Source organism: Scyliorhinus torazame, chromosome 8 (assembly GCF_047496885.1).
Source record: "Scyliorhinus torazame isolate Kashiwa2021f chromosome 8, sScyTor2.1, whole genome shotgun sequence".
NCBI lineage: Eukaryota > Metazoa > Chordata > Chondrichthyes > Carcharhiniformes > Scyliorhinidae > Scyliorhinus > Scyliorhinus torazame.
Genome location: NC_092714.1, coordinates 26,595,386 through 26,615,473, shown reverse-complemented (window position 1 = coordinate 26,615,473; position 20,088 = coordinate 26,595,386). Strand labels below are relative to the sequence as shown.

The 20,088-nt window shown below is 50.2% G+C and overlaps 1 protein-coding gene across 2 annotated transcripts in view; it reads right to left on the bottom strand.

The window, feature by feature from the left end:
• The window catches only part of LOC140427700 (cell adhesion molecule DSCAM), an 854,163-nt gene that overhangs the window by 725,144 nt on the left and 108,931 nt on the right, over nt 1–20,088 (bottom strand). For both annotated transcript variants that reach the window (XM_072513215.1, XM_072513216.1), the window contains exon 3: nt 19,310–19,456. In XM_072513215.1, coding sequence (XP_072369316.1) covers nt 19,310–19,456 — 147 coding nt within the window. The remainder of the gene's footprint in view (nt 1–19,309; nt 19,457–20,088) is intronic.

The following is a 20,088-nucleotide window of genomic DNA, read 5'->3' as shown; positions in this document are numbered from 1 at the left end:
GGCGGGTTGTCATCATCCTCCATGGCCTGCGATAGACACGCGTCCACCCGCAACTGCGTGAGCCCGGCCCGTTGTGCCGCAGGTGGATCGGCAATGGGGGGGAGGGGGGGGTGGTGTGCATGCGGGTGGGGTGGGTGGGGTTGGGGAGGGGGGTGAGGGTGCTGGGTGGGTGGATGGGTGGGGGGTGTGGGTGGTCGGCTGTTGCCATGGTGTGCGGTCTGTGGCCATACTACCCGATTCCCACGCCCATCTAGTCAGTGAAGCGGGCGTCTATCAGTCTGTGCCGTGCCCGCTGGGCCAGCCGGTAACGGTGGACAGCCACCCGCCTGTGTCTCCCCCGTCTGCCCTGACCATTGCCCCCATCCCCCTCATCTGGGGAGGACTGGGCCTCTTCCTGCTGCTCCTCCACTCCGCCCTCCTCTGCCTGCGGCACATCGCCCCTCTGCTGGGCTATGTTGTGCAGGACGCAGCACACCACAATGATGCGGCCGACCCTATCTGACCGATACTGGAGGGCGCCCCCAGAGAGGTCCAGGCACCTGAAACGCATCTTCAGCAGGCCAAAGCACCTCTCGATCACTCCCCTTGTCGCTACATGGGCATCATTGTAGCGGTTCTCCGCCTCATTGCGTGGCCTCCGTATAGGCGTCATCAGCCACGATCGCAATGGGTAGCCCCTGTCGCCCAGCAACCAGCCCCTCAGCCGGGGATGGCGTCCCTCGTACATGCCGGGGATGGATGACCCCGACAACACGAATGAGTCGTGTACACTGCCTGGGTGACGGGCGCAGACGTGCAGGATCATCATGCGGTGGTCGCAGACCACCTGTACGTTCATCGAATAGGTCCCCTTTCTATTAGTGAACACGGCCCTGTTATCTGCAGGTGGCTGCACGGCGACATGCATCCCATCGATCGCGCCCTGGACCATGGGAAACCCGGCCACGGCAGAGAAGCCCACGGCCCGGGCATCTTGGCTGGCCCGGTCCACGGGGAAGCGGATGTAGCGGTGCGCCATGGCATATAGGGCATCTGTCACTGCCCGGATGCACCGATGCACCGATGTCTGCGATATGCTGGACAGGTCCCCACTCGGTGCCTGGAATGACCCCGTTGCATAAAAGTTCAGGGCCACCTGAACGGACACGGGGAGAGGGTGTCCCCCGCTAGTGCCACGCGGTGACAGGTGTGCCAGCAGGTGGCAGATGTGTGCCACGGTTTCCCGGCTCATCCGGAGTCTCCTCCTGCATTCCCGGTCCGTGAGGTCCTGGTATGACTGCCGGGGCCGGTACACACGGGGCGCCCTCGGGTGCCTCCGTTGCCGTGGGGCCACGACGTCCTCCTCCCGCTCCTCGTCCTGTCGGTCAGGTGTCCCTCCAGCCTGGGCAGCTGCCGCCTGCCCCTCTGCGGCAGCCTGCGCCGCCTCTCTGGCACGCTCCTCCTCCTCCTCCTCATCCAGGGCAACATAGACATGAGTGGCTGCCACCACGGAGGCCAACATCGCTGGATGATCTGAAAACATGACGGCCTGGTGGGGGGGAGGGGAACGACGACATGTCATCATTGCCCATATCCCCTCCTCCCCCCAGCCAGGTGGCATGGACCGCATGGGTCCAACTGTTGGAGGCTGGCACCTGGCCTGGTGGACCAACTCACTTGCCCTCCCATCCCCCTCCTCGGCACGGACCCCCCCCCCAACCTCCACCCCAGCACGGACCCCCCCCCCCAACCCCCAACCTCCACCCCGGCACGGCACGGACCCCCCCCAACCTCCACCCCAGCATGGACCCCCCCCTAACCTCCACCCCGGCACGGACCTCTCCCGGCACTCCCCCGGAGCCCAGCCTACTCTAACCACCCCCCCCCCCCCCCCCTGCCGCACACACACACACACACACACACACACAACCCGAGACACACCTCTCCTCACGCAATCAGACTGCGGATACGCCATTGCCTGCCCAGAGCCAACCCCCCAGGCCGTCACTCACCTCCACGCTGGTCGGCGTGAGCCTGGAGCACCGGGTCACGCCGATGAAAAGGAGGTTTGATTCACGTCGATGTGAACGGTCATCACGTCGACGGGACTTCGGCCCATCCGGAAGGGAGAATATCGGCAGGCCGAAAATCGGTTGCCTTGCGCAGACCCGTGACATTCTCTGCGGCAGCGGCGCCATTAACGCCCCGCCGACTTTTCTCCCTTCGGAGACTTCGGCGGGGGCGGGGGCGGGATTCACGGCGGCTAACGGCCATTCTCCGACCCTCTGGGGGGGCGGAGAATGACGCCCCTGGTCTTATTTTACAGCCGTCTCTTCATTTTTCCCACCATTAGTGGCCATGCCTTCAGCTGTCCAGGTCCCAAACTCTGCAATTCCCTCCCCAAACCTCTTCACCTCTCTTCCTCTCCTTCAAGACCCGTATTTATTCTCATTGGCCTCATTGGCCAAGTGTCCTCATGTCTCTTTCTTCAGTTCCATGTCAATTTATGTTTGATCCCGCAGCTGTGAAGTGCTTTCGGTCATTTTGCTATGATGAGATTGCTACTACCTAAGAAGGACAAGAGCAGCAGATACCTGGGAACCCCACCACCTGGAGGTTCCCCTCCAAGTCACTCGCCACCCTGACTTGGAAATATATCGCCGTTCCTTCGCTGTCGCTGGGACAAAATCCTGGAACTCCCTCCCTAACAGCACAGTGGCTCTACATACACCACAAGGACTGCAGCAGTTCAAGAAGGCAGCTCACCACCAGCTTCTCAATGGCAATTAGTGATGGGCAATAAATGCTGGCCTCGCCTGCGATGCCCACATCCTGGCCATCAACTCTCTCTCTTTCTCTACAGATGCTGCCTGACACGCTGAGTATTTCCAGTATTTCCTGTTCCTATTCCAGTTTTTCAAAATCTGCAGTAGTTTACAATTGACTTTAATGTAGGTCACTTGCTTCTTTTCCTGATGTCCACATATTACAGACATGGTTGGAAGAGTTGCACATAAATTTTCTCTGTCCAGAAGAATCCAGTAGTTTAAAGTGTGTACATCTAAACTGTGCCACCTTAATGAGAGCCCAATGTTATAAGTGGAGCCTTGACACATGGCTCTGTCATCCAATCTAATATATGTGTCTCAAATCAAAATTCACACATATGATTAAAAGAAGTTGGACTAAAAGTAACAGGTACTATTGCCCAAGGCAAGAGCCATTAATTCAGCTAGGTGTCACCTTTTCAGGTCAAAGATCTCACACCGATGCACTGGCATGATAATACATGTTCAATTAAATATGAGTGATACTTCTCACCCAAGGCTCCAGCAGTTGAAACAGAGAATATTTCTCCTCTCCCTGCTCACGCAAATCAGACACTTTAACCCTCCCAGCTTTGCTAAAGTTCGAGAAGCTCCTTCTGCCTCGTTCAACCAATGTCGATGTGCTGTCGGAGGGATAGAGTCTCAAGTGTGCATTTGGGGCATTTTGCTATGATGAGATTGCTACCACCTAGAAGGACCAGAGCAGCAGATACCTGGGAACCCCACCACCTGGAAGTTCCAAGTGTACGTTTTGGAAATCTAATAAGGAAGGTGTGGTATTATAGGTGTTACAATACCTGATTGGCTAAAGCACCATTGGTGGAAACTGTATGCTTTCTATTGGTTGGAATGTATGATAGCTCCGCCCTGATAGGCGGGGTATAAGAACCCGTGCCGCCCCAGCAGCCTTCATTCTGTACCTGAGCTGCTGGGGGAAACATCGAGCTTATTAAAACCTTCAGTTGGACTACAACCTCGCTTTAGTGGTCATTGATCGTGCATCAGAAGGCACAGTAGAGAAAATGCTGGAAAATCTCAGCAGGTCTGGCAGCACCTGTAGGGAGAGAAAAGAGCTGACGTTTCGAGTCCAATGATTCTTAGTCAGACCCCAGACGGGTCTGAATATAAATGCGTTGTGCAGCGCATGATAGTGATCTGCGATTGGGTTTGCTCCAAGTTCTGGGCTGAATCAGCCTAATCAAGGTAGAGTCTCTAACGTTGTCCCTGTGCTTTGGACCAAGAGGAAATACAAGGAAGCCCTGGCAGAAGGTGCAAGCGGTGATGGGTGTGAAGACAGGCCAGGCTCGGAGCGGGGTCTTCTTTTCCTTTTGGTTTTTACAGCCCTGCGTGGAACACATTTCACCTTCATTCAGTTTCTACAACTGGAAGCTGACTAATTTAACACAAATTGATGCTCAGCTGACAAATTCACTCAAAGTCACAAGCAGGACTTAAATAGGAGAGGGAAATGTCACACAGGTTGCTTGAGTTTGAAGTTGCGGTATATTGTAGGGCACAGTAAATGTGCAAAATAGGTGCCCTCCATAATGTATCCACTCCAGTGGCGGGCCAGCTGCCTATTGCAAAGATAAATGTAGAAAACACACAGCTTGTTCAACCTTCCATGACGTGGGCCAATAATACAAGTACACGGCTCTAGTCACTGTCATCAAGAAAGAACTATGTTGGGATCTTCTACATTCAGTAATGCATTGTCAGAAGAGAGAGCAAACTGGAGAAGCCCGTGCAAAGATTGTGACTGTGTACAAAACCAAGGGCAACCACAGGAATTGTAACAACGATCGAGACGTCGCCCAATGATGGGGAAAGTGTTTGCCCGAGATGCCCGAGTCAGTCTTCAGATCTTCACTGAAAGCACCGAGCCCGAACCCCAGCGTGGTTTCAAAACTGGAAGATCAACAATCGTCGGTCTGGCGGCTGCAAGGAAAATGCCGTGAATAAAGGAGGCCATTATATATTGCAGAGGCAATGAGGGAGATCTGAAATCCAAACTGAAGCTGAAAATACTCAGTTGGTCAGGCAGTGTCTGTGGAGAGAAAGAGAGCCAATGCTTCAGCTCAAAAGATCCTCTACCAAATGAAACATGACAATGAATATCCAAGTCAGGATGATGAAGGGTCAGCAACCTGCAAAATTAACTCTCTTTGTCTCCACAGATGCTGTCAGAATGTATTTCTCCATCGATCTCACCAAGAAATTCAGCCATTGGAATCGGGCCAGTGTGTTTAAGCTGCTGGAGAAATTTGGCTCCACGTCAAAGTTGCTTAACGTGATTCCTCTCTTTCCATGACAACATTATGGGGAAGGTCAGCCATGACAGAGCAACATCGGAATTCTTTGAGATCTTCGGTGAGATCAAATGGGGCTGCGTTCTGGTGCCAACACTCATTGGCATATTCTTCTCTTTGCTTCTTTCATACACCTTCAGTTCATCTACGTACATTCCAGGACTGACACCAAGCTGTTCAGCCATCCCTACCTGAGATTGAAGAAATATGTGTGCCAAGTTCTCATCAGAAAGTTGCTCTACACCAGTGGTGCCATAGTAACATTCCACACTGAGGGACGGCTTTGGCAGCAAGTGGGCAGGCTCTCTCACATCTACAAAGAGTTTGGTTTGAGTATCAGAATCAGAGGGATAAATGACGTGGCTCAGGATGTTGCCTCACCACCAACTATAGGCATTGACAATGCGACAGCTTCACATATCTAGACTCCACAACCACCAGCAATCTGCCAATTAATGCTGAAATCAACACACGCATTACAAAAGGTACAGTTGTTATGTTCATGCTGAGTACCTGACCGAGAACACCAAACTGCAAGTCTACCACGCCTACATCCTCAGCATACACCTTTACAGTGGGAAGACCTGGACAACATACGCCAGACATGGGAAAAGGCTGAACAGTTTCCACCTTCGTTGTCGCAGACGCATCCACAACATTTCTTGGCAGGACAAGGTCATCACCTCGGAGGTCCTGGTAATTCTAACAGCATATACTTATCTTTAGCCAATAACATCTGTGATGGTTTGCATATTCATAGATGATGGCCGTATACCCAGAAACCTTCTGTATGGTCAACTGACCCCTGGGTCAGAAAGTGCTGGATGTCCATAACTCTGCAACCAAGATATGAAGATGGCGAACACTGGCAGTAACAACTGGGAGAGAGTGACCCACTCCCATGACCTCTCGAGGTTGGCTGATTGAGGGGGCCTTGGAAGAGGTGAAGAAATGGCCTCAGCTGCCCGAGAAGGTGGCCCAGAGAAAACAGAGGGGCTGGATTATCCGATTTTGAAGCTATGTCCGAAGAAAGTGTCTGGTTTTACGACAACACAGTTGGTGCCGCCCCCGCACCGATGCTCCGACCGGTGAGGGGCTAGCAGCCACACCACATAAGATGCACGGCCTTCCCGATATAAACGCCTGGAGAATTGCCGGGTCCGTGGCTGCTCATGCGCACGGCGATGACCTGCAGAGGACGCCCTTGGGCATCCTCTCGCCACCCCTGGGCTACCCTCCACCAGTCCCCCCTGCCCTCGCTGAAGCCCTCCCGGCCAGCAGCATGGTCCTCCCCCCCCCTGTCTGTGGCGGCGCTGGACACAGTCCGCAACCGCCACGCCCGGTTCACGATAACTGAGAGCACACCTGTCCCGCGCCGTTGGGAACTCGACCCATCGGGGGCAGAGGATCGGGGAGGGCCTTCAGGTAATGTCCTGAGGCCCTCCTAATGGCGTGCGGCGTACCCCTTGATGATGCCATTTTGGATGGGGCGGGGCATCCGAAAACAAGCGCCACCTCTAATTCGGTCGTAAACAGGGATTCTCTGCCCGATCCCCGATTATGATATCGGTGTCAGGCAACGGAAAATCCCGTCCCGTGAATCATGCACCTTCCAGTCCACTGTCTTCCCCTCCAGAAAATGCGACTGCCATGCTAGAATAGGGCTGCTGAGCTATGCCAGACCACCCTTCACACCAGAGGCGTGAACCGTTGCTGCACGGGATGTGAAGCCGCTCATTGGGTGTGCCAAGGACTACAAGACAAGCAAGGTGTTAAGGCGATTGTAAAATCGTTAAAGGGCGATTGAACAAACCTCCATTTCCTAACTAACACACAGCCTAGAAAAGGAAAGAAAAAACATTTTGGGGCCTTTCCCCACTCTTGAAAACTTCAGCGAAGTACAACAATAAATAATGGACTCTTACTGAAGACACATTCCATAAACCTATCTAAAATAGCTAACAGCTGAAAAGACAAAGTGTGGTCCCTCTGCAGTTTATAAGACATCAGTGGCATGGAACAAATGGAAGATGTGATTGGGCTGGCCTCTGTAGGAGATGACAATTTGACGCACTATAAGTTTTTATGTATCTTTTATATCTTTATTCCGCTTTTGATGACATTTTTTTAGAAAGCACTTAGAATATAAAAATACCATTTAGTGCTTGAAATAGCGACGCGTGCTGTAAACCTTTCACTTCATCATTAAGTACTGCAGATTTTCAGAGGGATTGGAAAAACAGGCTGGAGGGTGTCAGTGCTGCATGCTTAGTCCCTACTGATGAGGTGAAGTGCTGATGTCTTACTACAGACCAGATCATGCACTAACACAGGGATGTTATCCTAAGATTTTCAATTGATACCATAATGAAAGAGGCCATTTGGCCCACCATGTCCCGACCAGCTCTTTTGAAAGAATTATCCAATATCCACCCTTCTTATCCAATATCCCACTTCCAATTGTTCTCCCTTCAAGCATTTACCCAGTACTGTATATTCGCCCTCTGGAAAGTTGCTGCTTTCACAACCATTTCATTCCAGATCGCGATCACTCACGCCATAAAAGGATTGCTTCTCATCTCCCCTGTGGTCCTTTATCATAAATTCTGTAAAACTATTTTTTTCTGACAAACGTTGAATTACTTGTCATCTGGCCTCAGCCGATAGTACGCGTGCCTCCTGAACCATTAAACCATAGATTTGAGCGCCGTGACAAGACTTGAGGACTTAGTTCATGTAGACACTCCAGTACACCCCAGAGTCAGAACGACACCTCTGCGGTCACCATCGAGGACACCATCTGTTTGAGAAGACAGCATTTCCCGGGGGGCAGGAAGACCTGGCATGCATTCCTCCCTCAACCAAGGCCAAAGGATTAATAGTTCATTCATCTCATTGCTTTCTGTAGGATTTTTCTTTTTACGAAACAAAACAGTGACCACAGCCCAACATGTAATTGTGCAACGTGGCTGAGGTATTTGAATAAAACGTAATATGATGCGAATTAAATGCAAACATTTCAAACAATCACGGTCTGCTTATTCTGACAGAGAGAGTCTCTGTCATATATTAGACCGGTCAGTGGAAAAGTGCAAATGCCTGGCCTTTCAATTGGTATTAAGACTAAGTTTATCGTAGCGGTCAGGTCCCCGCCCCACAGTGTAAAACTCAGGGATGAGCCCTCTTCCCCTTGGCTGGCTTTCCCTGCAGTCATTTAGCAGCCACACGGTGGTTAATTGGCTTGAGGAGGCTCCGGTCCCCATGAGAAAGGAAGTCCTGTCTCTGAGAGCTGCCAGCACCACTGGGGGCAATGGCCACTGCTGAGACTGCAGGCATGGGCTGGGGTGGTGGCTATCAGTGGGAGGGGAAAGTTACCTTAGTTTCAGCCGGCGAGAGCTAACCTCCACACCACAGACAAAATCCCAGAAGCCACAGGCAGATGTCTTTACATGACCATTAATTTGCCACTCAAGGATTTCAATTGGTCCACAGGCAAGCAGGCCGCCCAATGCCTTCCCGGCACTGGTGAAGTCATAACAGGAGAGGGGGGTTGGGTAGATAGTGGGCCCAAACACAGCTACCATGGTGCTCAATCTTCCGCCCCGAACCCCAAACCAAATATCCCACCCGTGATGTTGGGGTGGGGCACGATAGGCAGCAAAATTCTGACCTCAGACTCTGTGAGCAATGTGAGTCTGTGAGACTTTAAGCAGGGTTCTGCAGTGACCAGGGAAATTGAATACAAAAGTAGGGAGGCTATGCTTCAGTTGTACAGGGCGTTGATGACAGTATTGGAGTCCTTATTTAAGGAAGGATGTAAATACTTGAGATGGTTTACTATGCAATACCTGGAATGGGCAGGTTATCTTATGAGAAAAGGTTGGAGAGGTCAGGGCTGTATCCACTGGAGTTTAAAAGAGGAAGAAGCGACTTAATCAAAACCTTTAAGATCCTAAGGGTATTGACTGGGTGGATGTGGAGAGGGTGCATCCTCTTTTGGGAGAATTTAGAAGTAGGGGTCACTGTTTAAAAATAATAAGTCGCTCCTTTAAGACAAAGATGAGGAGAATTTTTTTTCTCTCAGAGGGCCGTGAGTCTCTGGAACTCTCTTCCTCAAAGGGCAGTGGAAGCAGATCTTTGAATATTTTTAAGCCAGCGCTAGATAGATTATTGGTTAACGAGGGGCTGAAAAGCAATTGGGGTTAGGCAGGAATGTGGGGTTGAGGTTACAATCAGACCAGCCATGATCTTATTGAATGGCGGAGCAGGCTCGAGGGGCCGAGTGGCCTCCTCCTGCCCCCTAATTCATATGTTCATCACATGGATGCTTTTAAGGGGAAGCTAGATAAATAAACGAGGGGGAAAGGAGTAGAATGATGTATTGATAGGATGAGAGAGGAAGAGGGTTTGGGAGGAGGCTTGAGTGGAATGTAAACACTAACCATGAACCAACTGGGCAAAATGATCCGTTCCTGTGCTGTAGATTCCATGGCCAGGATTTTCCAGAACCATCCCGCCGGCGAGATTTTCCGGTCCTGCCAAAAGTGACCCCCCCACCAACCAACATCCCCCCCCACCCTGCATCCCCCACCCCCCCGGGGCTCGACCAGTTAGCAATGCAATTGGCCATTGACTTTGACGGGACCGGAAGATCTAGCTGACAGCCAATGGTGAGCCACCTCCACCACCGGAAAACATGCTGTGGGGGGGGGGGGGGGGGGGGGCGGCCATATGCATTGTAAAAATAGAATAATTTCGCAACATTTTAAGATGTTGCGAAGAGGCCGTGATGTAAATAAAAATAATATTTTCTGAGAGGGAAACCAGTGAAAGACAAGAGGAATGAGAGAGTAAAGTGTTAAACCCTGAAACATTCATTTTGTTTACCCGTGATTCTCTCTGGCAGCTGCATTATTAATTCATAGATTTATTGATTTTTTTTTTTTTCTCCTGTCTTCAGTCCTGCTGACCTGGTTAATTTGACAGCTTTGAGCAGCAGCGATTCACTACACTTGCCAGTGAAAGGTAACACGCCAGCAATGGTCGCTCTAGCGTGCACTTCGTCCTGGAGCATGCCTGACTGGAACAGCGAGTCTCGTTCTGAGGTAAGGGAATGAACTGCAAGAGCCAGTGACCTCCAGAATACGCTTCCTTCCCACCATACCACGCATCCAACCCCACCCCTGCCCATTCCCCCAACACCCACCACATCCTCTTTGTTTTGGGAATCTGTTTTTGGAAAGCACGCAGACTGAGGTAACTTCCACGACAGCTCAGCAAGGCTCTCCAGGTTTTACAGACCAGGATGATCCCCATCTGGACCCCAGATCTGTTTCGAAGCATTTGTTGACCTCAGCTCCAGTGGCGTTAGGGACAGGGGCAATCGGTTTCCACGGGTATAGAAGAGGAAGAAACTTTGGCTGTATATATTCCTGGTCATTAAATGGCAGCCCTGGCAGGAACAAGCATGTACAAAAGGTTTGATTGACGTCAGCTGTCATGTTGCCTCACTCAAATAGCTTGGCGATATTCGCTATGAAGACTGGCAGCCGACAAACTGCAGGCGCCCAACCAGGAAGCAGAGCCTACAGGAAAATTAAGGAGGGAGAAAAGGAGCAATCCATTTTGTCATGCACACCCAGCGTTTTCAAATTGGCAAACTTTAGGTGTAAAAGCCGTGGAAAAGGACCAAGACAAAGGGACAAAAGAAATGTAATCATTTGGTGTTAATGGCATGAATATTGCAATGATGTCCTCTTCACAAGGAACCTGTTGCACACTGAGGCAGGTGCACACACAAACCATGCACACTGTTTTGTGTTCAACAATGTCAATGGTCTTCTCCCACTGCTGCTCAGCCTCATGGAAATATTTGCAGCCAAATACATTTGGATTAAACATGTGGCCTACTGTTGTACCCTCAATAACGACGCGAGAGAGTAAAACGGTAAAGAAGGCTTTAATAAGGTAAGAACTAGCCTGGTGGCGAGACGGGTGCTTACTGGGTGCCGCCTGCAATATACGACTCCCAGGTGGGCGGAGCCAGAGGCGGAGTCCTCCAAGGTTCCAAGCCCGGTTTTAAAGGGGACATCGCCTTACATGATGATAAGGGTACAGTAATACAATAACCATTCATCACACCTACCTTGCTTCCAAAATTAAGAACAGGCCTTCAGGCTATACTGTGAAATAACAGTGACAAATGCATGAAACACTTCCCTTTTATATTCATTGTGGCATTTACCTATTTAAAGACTTCAGTTAAACATAAGAACTAGGAGCAGCAGGAGTAGGCCATCTGGCCCCAGAAGCCTGCTCCACCATTCAATAAGATCATGGCTGATCTTTTTGTGAACTCAGCTCCACTTACCCCCTGCTCACCCTAACCTTTTATTCCTTTACTGTTCAAAAATGTATCTACCTTTGCCTTTAACGAGGTAGCCTCAACTGCTTCACTGGGCAGGGAATTCCACAGATTCACAACCCTTTGGGTGAAGAAATTCCTCCTCAACTTAGTCCTAAATCTGCTCCCTCTTATTTTGAGGCTATGCCTCCTAGTTCTGCTTGCACCCGCCAGTGGAAACAGCCTCCCTGCTCCTATCCTTTCTATTCCCTTCATAATTTTATATGTTTCTATAAGATCCCCTCATTCTTCTAAATTCCAATGAGTACAGTCCCAGTCTACTAAATCTCCCCTCATAAGCCAATCCTCTCAACTCCGGAATCAATCTAGTGAATCTCCTCTGCGCCCCCTCAAGTGCCAATCCATCCTTTCTCAAGTAAGGAGACCAAGAGCAGATGGTTGATTCAAACAGTTGCTCCACCTCAGTTCTCCAACAGCCATAACAGCACATATTCAGACAGGTTGACAATTGGTCTTAATCCCCTTGATCAATCCCTCTGATTGCTGATTGTTCATTGTTCTCTAGCACTGGGCGGTATTTTACAGCCCCTCCAACTGGTGGGATTTTCCAGTTATGCCGACGTCAATGGACCTTTGAATGGCTCACTGTATTTTAAGGTCCCGATGCCACCACAAAAGGGCTGTAAAATCACACCTATTAAATTTCTGCAGTCAATCAATTGAAGGGATCCTGCTACAATTGTTCTGTGAGACAACATTTCAAGACAATGTTTTGGTACAAAAGACTGGAGGGGGGGGGGATTCTCCATCCCGCCGGTGCAACGCGCCCCCACCGGCAGCACGATCATCCATCCCGCCAGCCGGCCAATGGGGTTTCCCCATTGTGGGCACTCCCACACCGTCGGGAAATCCGCGGGCGTGAATGTGCTGCCGGCGAAACGGAGGATCACGCTGACGGAGAAGCCAGCCCTGGCTTCTTCTAAACCTGCCAAAGAGTTGATGGAATGGCCAGGTCCTTTACGTCCTCTTCATTGACTCGAATCCATTCACATATTGCTCGGTCTGCAAATTTGGCCGATTTTTAAATGAATCCAGTTTTGTAAATAACCATATACTACCAAACTGAAAGGAGCAGGAGGGCAGAGTTTCCAAGTGTGTCGTGATTTTTGTTTCTATCGCTGTGCTTTCCAGCATGTCAATCACAGGTCGTTACTGAAGTTGCAAGATTTTGCGGATTGTCTCCTGCGCTTCATGCACTGACCCCACGCCTGGGAAACTGGTCACGATACGGTCGCTTGATGAGTCAGCGAAAATGAGCCACATTCAATCAAAGCTCATGCGAAGAACACCCAAATTCTATTGATCCAATGTCTCATGCTTGTCCATACCTATTCCTATGCTCCAGCTATGAATAAGTAGGAAACGAATTCCAAGGCCTACTTGCACCACTCACAACCAACTGTGCCAAAATTCAGCAACTGAGGCAGTATCAACTATCTTCCTACGATGACTGTAAACCTGAAGAAGTACAACCTACTGGGGCCAACCAATTTTCAAATCTAATATGAAATCAGATTCAGAGTGCCTGCATTAAGATTGTATTGATTGCTGCATCTTTTTGTAATTTGAATGCCATTGGCCTGGAATTCATACAGAATATTACAAGGATGGTTTTAGATGGTTCAAGGTGCTCATTACTGGCATCAGAAGGTGGAAACAAAGATGAAGATATAGGTGAAAAATATTTATTCAAACACCAGAAGAAAAAGGGCAAGAGCTTTCTCTCTTATTTGTTGTGGTTTACCTACCAACCACTGAACATATATTGAGCTGACAGTCTGGCAGGCTTTTAGACAAGACATACATACAGAGGATGCTGCAGAATGAATTGCTAAGTCCGTGGCAGTTGACAGAGATACATGCGTAGAATAATTGGAGTCACATTGGGATGGTCTAACCACTGAGATCTGGGGGTAGGGGGGGGGGGGGGGGGCATAGCGCAGGCCGGGGGGGGCGGGGGGGGGGGTCATAGGGCACCAAAAATGCACAAATCCTACACTCTTCTCCTGTTCCCAACCTGTAAATGATCAAGAAAAGTGAAGTTAGATAGAAAATGAACCATAAACTGTAGAGTCTAGCATTTTGAAGAGTTTAGGTCGCAAAGCCGATTTTGCACAATATTCTGCTTCCGAGGCCTCTCCTGTTGGGAGCACCTATTCTGCATCCAGGCATGCATTTTTCCACAATATGCTGGCTTTTTCCATATATAGAGTGAAGAGTGTTTGGTGAGGATAACGCAGCCAGGGGTATTAGGAATGAGAACTCATGCCTTCTTCAGCTTTTTACTACCTCATCCTCCAGCTGTTTATTGCTGTTTATTTTATATTGTATGATTAAGGTTGCGAAGCTCAGGCCCAGCTCCAGCTCTGAGCTGCCCACACGGGCTATGAGAGAATGCTTAATTGTGCCTCGATCAATGTCATAAAAGTGTCAATGCAAACATCTGCAAAGTATTCGCATTTGGAACATTCAATCCTCTGTACGAAACCCATGGCAAAATTGATTGATTGTCACATGTAGCGAAGTACAGCGAAAAGTATTTTTCTGCGACCAAGGGAACGTACACAGTACGTACATAGTAGATAAAAAGAATAATCAACAGAGAACATTGACAAATGGTACATCGACAAACAGTGATTGGTTACACTGTGGAACAAGGGGCCAAATTAAGCAAATACATGAGCAAGAGCAGCATAGGGCATCGTGAATAGTGTTCCTACAGGTAACAGATCAGTCCAAGAGGGGGTTGTTGAGGAGTCCAGTAGCTGTGGGGAAGAAGCTGTTCCTATGTCTGGATGTGCACTGTTGTGTACACCCAGTTGTGTACTGCTGTGGCAAATCTCCCAAGGCAACCTCGTTTTGTGAGCAACGGCTTCATTTCTAAATAATTCTCCCCAGTTCCTGACATGTATGTATACACTTGACACCATTCATACCAAATAGAATGAAGGAAGGGTTTGCGATTACTTAATACTTGGGGGATGGGAGGGGTTGCTTGTGAGGAAAGGAGTCTCGCAGTCTTCAGGCAATTTAGCAACATCCCACATCCTCAAAGTTTTGCTTTTCTCAAATTGGAAGCGTTACTGTGGCCTAATTTTCAACATTATGAAAGCAAACCCAAGACTTTCTTTAAAAAAAGCTCCTTTAAACATTTTTGTGACATCCATTTTCACTGGCGCAGGTGATCTCAAACAGATACTATCCCTTTAACCGCACTGACATTCCTGAATTTATAGCCTTGCCTTTATTAAGGAAATTAAGGTGATTTGCATCCCGCCCTCTGCCATTAACTAATTGAATAAAATCCACCCAAAACACTAAAAAATATTTCAGCAATTACCAGTTACTCTTACCGGCCACTGACCTTTCACGGCAAATGTCATCAGCTTCCCTGACCCTTGACATTCCAAGCCCTTAAGGGCTTGCCTTGACACATGCCTGTTTAAAACGTTTCCTCAGTGGAATTAAACGTAGGTCATATTGATAGAACTTAACCACAGGCACGAGATCGTGACCCCCTTTAAATCAAACTCAATTTGTTTGCTGACAGCTTTAGCACATCACCTCAGCCCCAATAAATATCTGCAGTCAATCAATTAAAGGGATCCTGCAGAACTAGTTCCAGAAGGCAACATTTTGAGATCATTTTCTGTACAAATGACTCAGTTCTTCTCAACCTCCCAAAGACTTAGGGCGGAATTCTCCCCCTCCCACGCTGGGTGGGAGAATCGCCCAGGCACCGCGCGAGTCCCGCCACGCCGTCCCGACGCCCGCACGCGATTCTCCCCCCCCCCCCCCAAACCGGCACGGCGCGAATCACGGCTGGCCGCTGGGAGAATCACCGCTTGCCGTTGATAATGGGCGAGCGGTAATTCTCCGGCCCGGATGGGTAAAGCGACCTGCCCAACACAACAGGTTCCCGCCGGTGCCATCCACACCTGGTTGCTGCCGGCGGGAACAGCGTGGGAACGCTGGGGGGGGGGGGGGGGGGCGAGGGGGTTCCTGCACCGGGGGGGGGGGGGGGGGCTCAAAAGGGGTCTGGCCCGAGATCGGTGCCCACCGATCGGCGGGCCGGCCTCTCTGAAGGAGGACCTCCTTTCCTCCGCTGCCCCGCAATATCCATCCGACCCCGCGGGGCGGCCGCGGGGAGGACGGCAACCGCACATGCGCGGGTGACGTCATTTACACAACGCTGGTCGCATCATTTACGCGGCGCCGTTTTTACGTGGCGCCAAGGCCCAGCGCGCGTAAATGATGCGGCGCCACTCCTAGCCCCCCGGTGGCGGGAGAATGGGGGCTGGGAATGGCCTCCGAAGCCAGAGTGAAACACTCCGGTTTTCACTCCGGCCTCGGGATTTAGTCCCCCAATGGGAGAATCGCGCCCTTGATGGAAAGGCCAAACCCTTTAGGTTCTCCTTATTGACTAGGGTCCATTCGCATATCACCCAGTTTTAATAAAATCCAGCTTTATAAATAACCCAAATGAACAGGAAGGCAAAGGTTCCTTGCTGGAAAGTGTTCAGGTGACTTTGCAAGATTTCAAGGATTGCCTCCGGGCTTCATGACCTCACCCCACGTCTGGATAACTAGTCACGATGCTTTGTCAAAATATTTTTTAATGAAATGTGGGTGACGCTGTCAGGACAAACAAAGTCTGGGGGAATCTGGCAGGGCAGGGCCTGATAGAACCCGCATGGAAATCCCCACAGAGATCGGGCCACCATCGTTAAAGAGCACCTCGATCTGTGATCTGGGGAATGCGCGGCCAAGACCCCACTTAGTCCCTTCTACTGCACTGAAGAGCGCCACTTGCCGGAGCTCCTCGGCGCGGGGGGGATCGGGACGCCCCGAGATGACCTCTAAAACCACACCACCCCTCCCAAGCCCCGACTCATGTATATGGGGGCCCTCTTCCCACCCCCACCACGGCACCCCCGGGCCCAATCCCCGTCTTGCAAAAAATGCCAGCTTGGCACCTTGGCAGCACCAGTGATCAGGTGGCACTAGCATTGCCAGGGTGCCACCCTGCCCAGACGGCAAGCACCTGGGACCTCCGGGTCCCTTGGGAGAATCCCACGAGTGCCGTTCCGGCTGGTCCCCGGTTGTGGTGACTGAACAGCGCTCGTTTGAGGACTCCAACGCGAGGGGGTTCGATCCCATGCCTTGGCTAAATCTCAGGAATGCATACGAGAGTGAGACTAGCTGTTTGTAAGAGTGAGAGGAGTGGGGCCGAGGCAGCTGACAGCGTAGCCACCAATGTTGGAGGGATTTTTTAAAATTGGGGGGGTGTAAAAGGCCAGAATATATCGGGCACGATCTAACGGCCTGTTGCACCTGACTCAGGACGCAATGAGGCCAGTAAATCTCGTGAGAGATCTCTTGCAAGATTTACGATGCTCATTACGCCCCGCAAGATCGAACGAGAACTCGCGACGCATCGCAATATGGATCTCACCCTCAATGGGCAGGATTCAGATTTGCACAGTTAAGTGTGATGTTATGCACCCTTAAATTAGTTTACGCTAAAGTCAATCAAGGCCCGGGACCTAATGGCCTCGTCTCGGAGACCCTTGGGCCGCCATTTTGCACTGGTTTCCACAAGCGTGGACCAGGTGCAATGGCACTTGGGGGCGGGGGGGGGGGGGGGGGTCTCCCAGGCGATCGGGTGGTTGGGCTTGGGCTGGGTGGTACCAGGGTGGCACACCAGATGCCACCTGGGCATTGTGGCATGGCCAGTTTGGCATCCTTGCAGTGCCATCCGGGTGCCCAGGTGGCACTGTCAAGCTGGCTGGGACATTGCAAGGGTGCTAGGCTGGTAGTGCAAAGAACCCAGGTTGCACCTTGCCCATGCCGCGGATCAGGCCTGGGGGTGCTCTGAGGTGGGCTGTGGGGGGCTCGAGGACTCCCTTACTGGTAAGTTGGGGTGTTGAGAAGTTCCAGACACCACGACGGAGGGTCGAGAGTTCGGAACGCCAGCACTGGCGAGCTGAGCTCATTCGTGCAGGAAATGGGTTGAAGTGCAGCCTTGGCGACGCATTCCTCGCTGAGGCCCAAAATGAAGCAGGGTTCCATTTAATAGCGGTGTCGATCTCGACGCTGTGAGCAGTGTACACAGTAGTCTAAATTGAAAAAAGTGTGAGTAAATCTCTGCGCCAGCTGGAAGAAATGTTTGGGGCCTTCACCTCTCTCCCAGAACTATGGTAGGGCTCTTCCTGTCCTCATTTTCCCACAGTCTCTGTATTCAAAGGATCATCCTTCACCAACCCTGCTCAGCTGCCCCCTGATGCCACCACCAAACACATCTTCCCCTCACCTCAACTTCCAAAGGAGCCGTTCCTTCCGTGACACCCCGATCCACTCCTTTATCACGCCTGGCGTGTGGCACTCTTTCCACTCAATCAGAGGAGGTGGGACACCCGATCCTTTACTTCCTCCCTCCTTGCCATCTAAGGTCCCAAACACTCCTTCCAGGTGAAGTAGTGATCTACTTGCCTGAGGTGACCGCTTTGCAGAACACCTTCACTCAGTCTGCAAGTACGGCTCTAACCTTCTGTCGCATACCATTTCAATTCTTCATCTTGTTCTCATGCTCACATTTCTCTCCTTGGCCTGCTGCAATGTTCCAGTGAAACCCCACGCAAACTGGAGGAACAAAACCTCATCTTCCAATTAGACATTTTGCAGTGTTCTCCTGGATTCAACATTAAGTTCAACAAGTTCAGACCATGAACTTTGTCCGCCAGGCCCATCGGGTCTGCACTGACCCTTGCAAAGAGCACCCTACCTAGGCTCACCACCCACCCGATCCCCATAACCCAGTAACCTACCCAGTCGTTGGACACTGAGGGGAAATTTAGGATGGCCAAATCAACCTAAGCTGCACGTCTTTGGACTATGGGATGAAACTCAAGCAGACATGGGGGGAATGTGCAAACTCCACGCAGATAGTCAGCCAGGGTGGGAATTGAACCCGGTTCCCTGGCACTGTAAGGCAGCAGTGCTAACCACCGTGCCGCCATTATGAACCACGATAAACAAAAACAGTAACAGCGGCTGCATCAAGTCCTGGTATAGCCCTGCCTACCAACCCCACACATTCTGAACTTACAGACGGCTGAGTTGATTCGGCCTAGTAGAAAGTAGCATACCATAAAGGTGAATCAGGATATTACAGATAGGAGGCCACTGGGCAACATATAACATATCCACTAATAATCTTCACAGCTTTCCTCAGGCACTTCTCAATGTTTACCAAATAAACAACAGAACAGTCTGTTTCAGGTTAAAGGTAAATAAGATCCAGTCTTCTGGATGAAACATCATTGGCTGCCACACAAAAATACTCCGAGAGCACCGAAGTGAAGCCGAATATTCTCCATTTTACATGACAAGTACCAAACCTTCTTTTCAGTCATTGGGATTGATTTCCCCTCATAGATATCATCTTCAGACAAATGGCAAGTGGAAAAGGTCTCCAAAACCTCACAACCACATTGTTGGGGTTTCCCAGAAGGCACACAAGCAGAAAAGCTGCGTTTCTGACAAACTCTTCAACTCTTCACCCGGAGACTAGCAATAGTAAAATATCAGATTTGACACAAGGGAATTTTAAAAATGTCCAGTTCTTCACTTACAATGAATGATGAGTCAGATCATCAAACAGCATGTAATAAACCGCTCAAATTGGCACGCAAGCAATACACCTGATTTATCATCACAGTCAATGTTCCTCCCTTGCGAAAGGTTGAAAGGAACCAAACTGATCTTACCTGAGACAAGTGAGACTGTGTCTTTCTCCCATGACACTACAGTGATATAAGTCTCCACAGAGGAGGGGATAATGCACTTGAAAACTGCTACGTTCCCTCGCATGGCTTTCTGGTCCTCCACACGGACCGTATAGGGCTCCCTTAAAACTGGGGGGGAAATTGCAACTGGATTAATGCTGTTGATAAATAGTAACAGTGCTCATTGAACAACAATAGCAACTTGCATTTACCTAGCCCTTTTAATGTATTAATAAGCCCCAGGCAGCTTCACAAGACAAATTTTAGAGTACCCAATAATTTTTTTTCCAATTAAGGAGCAATTTAGCCTGACCAATCCACCTATCATGCGCATCTTTGAGTTGTGGGGGTGAAACCCACGCAGACAGGGGGAAAATGAGCAAACTCAACACGGACGGTGACCCAGGGCCGGGATTCGAACACAGATCCTCAGGCCGCAATGCTAACCACTGTACCACCATACTGCTCCTATAATTATCAGAATTAATTAACACCAAACCAAGAAAAGAATCAGTGTGATAGAGGTTTAGAGTTAGAGGTTTACAGCATGGAAACAGGCCCTTCGGCCCAACTTGTCAATGCCGCCCACTAAGCTAGTCCCAAGTGCCCACATTTGGTACCAGGACAGGTGATCAAAAGCTTACTGTGAAGCAGTGTTTTAAAGGAGGGGGAGGGAGGTACAGAGGCAGAGGTCTTTAGGGAGGGAATTCTTGAGTTTGTGTTAGGTTAGGAGATTTATGCTTATAATGTGTCACTCTGTA